At 37.9% G+C, this 9,241-nt stretch overlaps 2 protein-coding genes across 2 annotated transcripts in view; one reads left to right on the top strand and one right to left on the bottom strand.

Annotated features, from left to right (window-relative positions):
* LOC132189695 (DNA mismatch repair protein MLH1-like) overlaps window positions 1–9,241 on the top strand; it is a 28,952-nt gene that overhangs the window by 9,112 nt on the left and 10,599 nt on the right. The window lies entirely within an intron of this gene.
* LOC132189694 (tryptophan aminotransferase-related protein 3-like) lies at window positions 3,817–7,582 on the bottom strand (the record flags this gene model as incomplete). Its single annotated transcript, XM_059604461.1, is given in 4 exon segments — window positions 3,817–4,326; window positions 5,059–5,339; window positions 6,394–6,692; window positions 7,285–7,582. Coding segments are annotated over 4 exon segments (1,102 nt in total), but the record flags the coding sequence as incomplete, so codon positions are not given.

The following is a 9,241-nucleotide window of genomic DNA, read 5'->3' as shown; positions in this document are numbered from 1 at the left end:
TCCGAGCCCTGGTAGATATAGGACCATGGGTTTCCGGTTTAGCCTCGTCAATGGGGGAAAGAGGTCGAGCTCCTTCGATAGCTGCAGTTGGCCCCTCGGTCCTCTCACACACCATCTCTACGGAGCTATCCGAATGCTCCACCAACTCTATATCATCCAAAATATGTTGGATATTGGAGCCCAGGGGTTGAAGCAAAAGAGATTCGATGGATATTGCAGTCCTGGCCTCAACTCCATCCGAGGCCAAGGGAGTGGCTTTTAATGGGCGTGCTAAGACAGGTTCGTTTGCCAGAAAGGCCTCAACTTCTGCAACCGGTTTCACCACAGGCCTAGGAACAGCCTTTCGCCTAGCAGCCAGCAAGCTGGCAAACTGATCCTGTACCTTCACTTCTGCCACTTTTACCAACTTCCTCTTCTTAGGTTGAGGAGCCTCGGGTTTGTCAGATTCCACGGGCTCATCGACCAAACATAGAGCCCTAGCTGCCCGAGGAGGAGGGTTGAGCTTTTTGGCTCGTATCCATTTTCAATGGCCCTGTGGTTCAGAGTTGCGAAACAGCAGGTGGGTCCACTCTCCCACCTATCCTCAGAGCTCCACCTGTTCGGAGTGGTAGATTCTTCTGCTTAGGTGACTCGATTAATTTGCCTTTACCTTTATCGAGTCTGGCCTTCTTCGGAGTAGCCCCCCCGGGTATTAGCAGCCGGGGGATCTGAGATAACAAGCTTTGGGTCGCGGATGATCACAGAAGCGAGTCTCTTTTTACCTCCGCCGACACCTCCTTCTACTGCAACGAGGCCTCTCCCTTCCGAGGCCGTACTCATTAGCAGTGAATAACTCAGTAGACTCTCATGTTTTTGAGTCCACCATAAAACGTTGTTCACACGCTTCTGTTCGTGGTCGGTGAGGGTTGGCTCTTTGGAAGCGTTCCCGGCAGGAACACTAGTTTCCCGAGGCACTCTTGGACCTTGGGCAACTTCAGTAGGATGGAATTCCCATTGGCCCGTTGCGAAAAAGTATTTTCCCTTCCACACATGGTTGCTGGAATACTTTCCGTCTACATGGACGAATTTTCCCCGTCGGGACTGAAAGTTGTATAAGCCATCGCACTTTGGGTTCTTCTGGAGCCGATATACCCATAAAAATTCTCGGGCAGTGAGGTGGTTTCCAGGTCCGAGCGCTAAAGGCCACAGTTGCACGCATGCATAAATAAGCCTCCAGGCATTGGGCACGATCTGATGCGGGGCCAGGTTCAAATAGCTTAGCAGCTTTCGTATTATTGGTGGAAAGGGTAGTCGGAAACCAGCACAAAACATAGTCTCGTACAGGCAAACCTCGTGCGCGTCAGAACGCACTATAGCACCTACCCGTTCGTCATCGAGCCGCAACTTCACAGATTTGGGAATAAAACATTCCTCCCGGATTCTGGCTTCATCGGCCTTAGTTAATAACGGCCGCCAGCAGGCTGGATAGGTGTTGCCTCCGAGACCATCAGAGCCTGATCCCTCATCTCCAGACATGGTGTATAGGAAGAAGAAGAAAGCTCTGGAAGAGTAAAACAGAAAGCAGAAAGCGAAAGATGGAAAGAATGAGAAAAGAAAGAGGACCATTGCATTTTAATAAGACCGCCTCGGTAACGTGCGCATTAAATGCGCCGTGTGGAGCTGGCCTCGGCAATCGACACGTGGACATACTTTATGACTAAGTTCAATATACCGACACGGCCTCGGAATACCAACCGACGCCACCTAGAAATTTGAAATTTGAATTTTTTCTCAGAAATTTGAAATTTGAATTTTTCCTCCAAAATTTGAAATTTGAATTTTCCGCATTAATTGTCCGGGACAAGGCTCGGAAGATCATTGGACGTCTTGAAACTTCTCCCAAAAAGCAGGCATCGGGAGGTAGACCCATTCCATCAAAACATGAAATTTCTTTAGTTCTACAAACATTGAAATTGGGGGGTAACTGTTGGGTCGTGGGTCAACCCATTCAAATTTTCAACAGTCTTTAGGCCCAATTTGATAAAGCCCAAGACTCGAACCCGAAACTCATATGTCCGAGACTCCTATCCGAGACCTTGTAATCCAAGACCATCAAATCCGAGACTCTTATGCCGAGACCCTAAAGTCCGAGACTAACTCAGGACATAGAGGTCTTGGTGAAGGGAATGGCTCCGATATCCTAAAAGATACTGTTGTTAACAAATAAGTGGTTTCGTTATTTATTAAGGTATCGTATTTACTTATAATCCGAATCTTCTATATACATCAGTGAAGATACGCCAGATGAGATCTGAGATCACAAGGGCAACCGAATTCTGCTCGGATGCGCTAACCTAACACAGCCTGTGAGCTATGACTCTGATCCCTGATCACGAGACACCAAAATCATGGAACAACTAACAAACATGATCTCTCATTCAAATGTTTGTTCAGTCCTCACCCTGCCTATAAATACAAGTCCTATTATCAAAGCAAAGGTAATCACAACTCTCATTATCTGAGCTCTATAGTTGTTGACAATATCCTTTTTCTTTCTCATCCTGACTTAGGCATCGGAGTGTTCCCGCCGGCTCACCCCCGGTCACTTCGATCCTTATTTTTCATTGTGCAGCCAAATAGTTCGTGTGTTGGTCAACTCAAGCTCGGCAGGCGTGTTACGTCATCATTGGGAAAACTATGCATCAACAATACTCTGGTTTAGAAGGCCTATTTTTCTTATACTACACTGAAAGGAATCATACTTTTGCCTTGTACTCCAACTCTTCATTTTCTTTTGATCGGAGTGATCCAAATGCAAGAAAGAAGTACATCTCCTACATTTAATCTGTGAGCAAAGAGACAGGAAAATTATATGGAAAACCTATTGAATCCCCTCCCATAAGCATGATTAATACGAGCTGGTTTCAAGCTGCCTTGAATAGTTCTACACATGGCTATGCCTCAGTGGAAACTGGATGGAACAATGCAGGAGATCTACTGTATCTCTGAGTATGTGATGGCCATGGGTCAGTTTTGTGAAATTACAGAAGAGAGAAAGAGTTGGGCTGAGAAGTGAAGAAAGTGACGTTGAGGGAGAGGGAGAGAACCAGAGTTGAGAGAGAAAAGAACTTGTGAAGCTTGTCCTTGTCCCACATCGAAAAAAGAAGGAAACACTCCAGCTTTACACTACTATAAATTAGATGGCCCAATCACTTGCAGTTTAAGCGTTTGCCAACTAAGGGTAGTGAATGGAATTACCAAAATGACGTTGGTGTTCAACCATTTGAATTGTAGATGGTAAGAAATCATTTTTTTAATAATAATTGATTAAGCTAATTGAGCTAAGGCAAGCTGATTTATTTAAAAAGAAATTACAAGCCGAGTAGTTTGGCTATTAGCGAAGCCTGAGCTCGTGCAAAGTTTTCCCTAGTGAGTTGTTCAAGCCGAGTTGAGCTATATGCTCGAGTCAAGCTGAAAATTAAGCTCGAGATCGAGTTATACGATTTTGCCTAAACTCGGCTTGATTCGTTTGTACTATAATTGTAACACCTCTAGGCTCTAGGAAAATTGCTTTTGTATTTGTCACACCACTAGGATCTAGGAAAGTAGCTTTTGTATTTGATATTTCTGAATTCATGTGGACGAGTCTTTACAACTTGATTCCTTGCAATTTGATGTTGCTGCCCTAAAAAATGAAGTTAGCCGAGATGCCTGCCTGATAAAGCTGGCGCCCTGCTTCTATAGAATCGATTGGAATGGTGTTACGATTCTTGTGTCTCGTATGGGTTAAGTCTAATTTTAATAATGTGTAAATAAGTTATTGGATACCTTCCTTTTGCAAGTCGATTTTTAAGAGTAAGTTATAATTACAGAAAATTTAGATCTATATTTTTAAGCGGGTCAATAAGTATAACCACACTTCACTAGATAATGCTAAAAACTATATTTTTGTTTTACCACTATCTCACCCCGTTGACCACTTCGGCTGTGAGATAATGATAAGCCAGTAGCAATATTAGTCTAGCGGGTCAATAGACATGACCGCTTCACTAGATAATGATTTGTTACAAAATAAATGCCAATAGCTTTGTAATTGTAATCAACTGATGTTGGTTACATTCAACTACAAAGGCTTGGCCCCCTCTTCCTTCCCCTGAGATTTTGGCATTTTGCTTAGGCGATGAAGGAGTAAATCAAAATCATCTTGGCTTCGGATGAGACTGAGACGCACATAACGATCAAGTTCAGCACCAAACTTGCCACCTTCCCGGCCAGTTATACCGGCTGCTTCCAGGGCCGAATAACAATCTCTATCCTCTTCCCTCTCACACTTCAACCATGCATAAGCTGTAATCATTTCAAATTGTTAAAATTATAGAAATTTTGCAATACAAGTCCATATTTCTTTTCTGATTATTCAACTAATCCGGTCTATTAAATTCACACATGTTCTTCAAAATATAATTTTTTAAAATGTGCGATTTGAATAAAATAGTGATTTCAAAACGTAGTTAATGAAAACACGATTTTTAAAAACGCTGTGAAACATTTAATAAAATTCGGGTTCGGCCTTTAAAATCGTGCGTTTAAAAAAAAAGGAAAAAAATACAAAATTAGGTCATGTGATTTGTTAGATTTACAATTAGCTCCATATAATATTAAAATGAACTTAAAGGTCTCTGTGGTATGCAAAAAAAAAAAAAAAATTTAGTCCCCAAGGTCAAATTCTGTCCACTAATTTAGCAAATTTCATTAGTGTGACACTTACTTAAATAGAATATGTGTCACAATTTTATTGGCTCTAACGTTTCACGCTATCGGAATCTGTTAAGTTAATAGACGAAATTTTGTTGTAGGAGTCCCTTGCCTTTGGTTTGAAAATGCTGCCATTTTTTTACAAACGCAGTCCCAAACAGAATACTTTTCACGTTTTGTTTAAAAATGTGTTTGGCCTATGAAATCACAAACCCAAACGCACTAGTGTTCACTCTGTGTGATGTATTGCTAGTAAATTGTCAAATATGATCAAACTGAGAACACCCACCAATCAAATCATTAAATCTTGAGTAACAATATTACCTGGAGAAGGTGCTCTAACTTTCTGGGAAAAACTGCAGTATTGTGGTGCAAGTTTCTGGAGAGAAAAGCGTTTGGACGTGGACAAAGTCTTACTCAATTTTTCCCAGCGATCTCTCATGATCTTGTAACCAAATTCGAATATTTCTCTTGCTCTGTCTTCAAGGACTACTTTTATAAGCTTTAAAGCTCTTGATTGAGAATCACGAGAAACACCAATAGTGTTCAAGCCCATATATGTTGTCATTCGTTCGTACACAGCCTCATCCTTTATTATTGCCCACCTGAATCAAACCCACCATATGATCACCAAATTTCAGATTCGGATCTTCAACAATGTAATGTCTAAAATATTCAGGTGATAAATATGAGAGAGTTTTTATGATTAGGCTCACTTATCCAAACAGGAGGGCGGGCTGTCCGAGATTCATTCGAGTAATTAAATGGACTCTATAGAAACTGTATCACATTTATTAGAATTACTAAAAATTCGAACAAAATTGTTAGAGATTTCTTCTGCACTTTTTGGTAATATAGTAGTTGCATGCAGTACAAATCTAAGATCAAGAACTACTTGAGAGTTGAGATTAGGAACAAGTTCACAAAGAAAGGTGGAATTAAGAGCAGCCATATACTTTTACATAATTGAATCCTTAGCAACAGTTTATTATTACAACTAAGTCTAATTAAGTGCTTCTGAGGGTGGATATATAATGGGTTTTCCGTAAAAACATATCTATATAATATTCAACAAATTCCAAGATCTCATAGGAAACCAATTCTCTTATTTAACCAATAAAATAGTTTAATATGATTAAGATTCGATAAGTAATGCTAGAAACTATATTTTTATCCTGCAATTATTTTACAATGCTAACATAATAGTCTTAACCAGAACTTGATTAGTCCTTGTTAAAAAAAAAAACCTATAAAATGGTTAGAGGATAAAAATGTAAGTGCAATAAATTAAGATAGGGGATAAAGATTCTCAACAATTTTACTGTTAGAATTGCTAGCAATTTGGGCAGTAGATGTGAGAGTCCCTATAGGACTCATATGTCCAAACAGGTCTCGATCTGACAACCCACCTTTCTGTTCAGACAGATAAATCCCATAAAAACTCTCTTTCTTTCTTTTTTTTTTTTTTGTTGACATATCTGCACCAGAGGGGGAGGAGGATTCGAACTAATGATCTCCGCTTCACTAGGCGTAGTTACAGCTGATTGAACTACTTCTTGGAGACATTTCTTTCATATTCTAACAATCAGGCAAATTACTAAAAATCTAAACTATTTTATCTATACCATGTTACGTGGGTCAACGTCATTAAATTCTTACCCGAATCTAGCACCGGCATGACCGGTGAGTTTAGAAATGGTAAAAATCATAACATCTTCATCAGCAGGAGTAGGAATTGGTGAAAAGTGTGGCCAATAATAGGCATGATCATATATTGCTTTGGCATTTGGGTGGCCATGGAGGACTGCCTTTCTCAGCTGTCCGTCGGGATTGTTTGGCGAAGTTACAAACTCAATGAAATTCATAGTTGCATTGCTGGTACTGTTCTCCCACAAGGATGCATCTCCTTCAAATGTGTAGTTCTTCGATTGGAAAAACTCTGTTTGCATTTTATAAACCTGTGATATTTTGATTTCACCTTCATCGATCGATCTCCATTATAAAGCAAAAATACTTATAAATACAGCAACTATATATGGATTTTTTTTTTTTTTTTTTTGAGATTACTAAGAATATTTTACCATGAAATTCTTTAAATTTTGATTTTTTAATTTTTGTTTAATTCATTATAAATAAATGTTATACATCACACTTTTATCCTATTTTGCTGATGTCAAATTGTCAACCAATCCTTATTAACAAAGTGAAATAAAAGTATAGTATATAACATTTTTTTTTATTATATCTTTACAAAAATAATAAAGAGTAGTGTTAAAAACTATATTTTTATCTCACTACTATCTCGCATTAATACTGATGTAGTAATTCTAACCAACCCTTAAATCAATCATTGTCTATTTTTTTAAAAAAAAAAAATCAAGAGTTGATATTTTGTAAATAGTTGTGGGATAAAAATATAGTATATGTCATTAATCAATAATAAAACACAAACAATTTCTTTAAAATAGTATATGTCAAGGAATTGTAGTAAAAACTTGAAAATAATAGTTAAAAAAATTGTAGTTTAAGGATGTTAGAACAAGTACGAACCGGGTAATAAGGAAATAAAGCTACGATCCTTGCAGGAGTAGAGGAATTATCGGAGGAGAGTGCATTCACTGCAGCATTAAGAAGTTGGGTTGAGCCGGCGCCGAAAACGATGTACCTTCCGGTGGTGATAGCATTTCCGACGACGGAATGTAAAGTGCGGATGTGGCTCTCGAGCTCTGGAGAGATATTGGGAGAGTGATCACTGTATGAATACCCCATTCGATGCCACCCCGCCACAACAAGTGCGCTACTTGTTGCATGTTGCATCCAGAAAGGTTCCAAGAAATATGGATCTCCACTGCAATTAATCACAACATTTCAATAATAACCAATTATCCAATTGTGATAAGTGTGTATATATTTTATGGATAAGATACATTTTCTTTCATAATTAAGTGAGGTCCTTAATTCTTTTTCTTAAAAAAAAAGTGAGGTCCTTAATTCGTAGAGCGGAAGTCTCTAGTTTGAATCACTCTCCTCTTCTCTTGTGTGGACATTTCAAAAAAAAAAAAAAGTGAGAACGTTATCAACAAAAAGGTGGGGAGTATACAGTGTCAATTGTCACGGATCCAGGTCGTTACATTGGTTTTTTTTAAAATAAATAAATAAATTTATAGGGATATTTTTGTTTTATTGGAAAAAATTTAGGGTCATTTTTGTCTATTTATGGGACAAAAGGGATGCATTAATTGCAATTTATGGTAGTTTGGGAGAGTTTGATTCAATTAAAAGTTTAGGGAGGATATTGCAAATTGAGTATTAATTTGAAGGGGGTATGTGTATTTTTTTTTTTTAAAAAAAAAAAAAAAAAAAAAAAAAAAAAGGCAATGAGATTGTAATGATCCAGATAAGGTTCAATTTGAGGTATGCACGCTAAAATGGGCTACCCTAGTATGATATAAGTTTAAGGGTTTAACTTTCCACGTTTCATCATCTTTGGAGTTTTTGATGTATTGGTCAGATACCTAACATTTGCTATCAAAATATGCACCACATCACGAGTTCAAATCTTGGAGTAAGGGTGGCAATTCGTATTCATGTGTCGGGTTCGGATCCTGTCAAAGCATTAGTAGAAGATTATATAGGTTAACCCTAACCTGATCCATTTAATTAAATGAGTCAAATCCCCCAACTGTAATTCTCTAACTTTGTGTTGGATTGTGTCAAGTTTGGTGTCATATAAAAAATTGTCAGTCATTGTGTCATGTTTCGAGTTTGGGGCGTGTTAAAGCATTAGTAGAAGACTATATAGGTTAACCCTAACCTAACCCATTTAATTAAATGAGTCAAATCCTCCAACTGTAATTCTCAAATTTTGTGTTAAGTTATGTCAGGTTTGGGGTCATATAAAAAATTGCCAGTTATTGTGTCATGTTTTGAGTTTGGGTCGTATAAAGACATAATATAAAATTATATAAATCAATTACAACTTGATCCATTTAAATAGTATGGTATAGATTTGAATGCTTTAATTTTTGCGTTGTGTCAACTTCCAAGCTTGTGGCATATGTATTATTAATTTATTAGGAGACTAGGAATAAGACGAAACGCTTAATGATGACAGCTAGCGGTAGATAGAAAAATCTTTGAGTCATGTCGCTTTCTACTCTATATTTTTAAAAAAAGGTCCCATTCCTAATTCTTTGTTGTTGCTAAAACCCTTTTAAGGCATTTCTGTTTGAAAAAAAAAAAAAAAAAAAAAAACCATTACATTTTTCGTTCCGTCTTATACACGAAGAATATTTAACAGGGCCCTCAAAATCCTAGTCTTTCTCTTTGGAACTCCACAAGCATAAATGTTGCAGTAGAAGTCTAGAAAACCTAAAAGGAAAATTGAAATTTTTTTAAATTGAACTAACATATGCCATATAAACTTTTGTTACAATTTCAAGAAAAAATAATATCACATCATAGCTTTTGTTTGGAGTTTCTCAACCATTACCCCATATCCAGATTT

This window comes from Corylus avellana, chromosome ca8 (genome assembly GCF_901000735.1).
Source record: "Corylus avellana chromosome ca8, CavTom2PMs-1.0".
NCBI lineage: Eukaryota > Viridiplantae > Streptophyta > Magnoliopsida > Fagales > Betulaceae > Corylus > Corylus avellana.
Note: the sequence above shows the minus strand (reverse complement) of the source record. Positions and strands in the feature narration are given on the sequence as shown.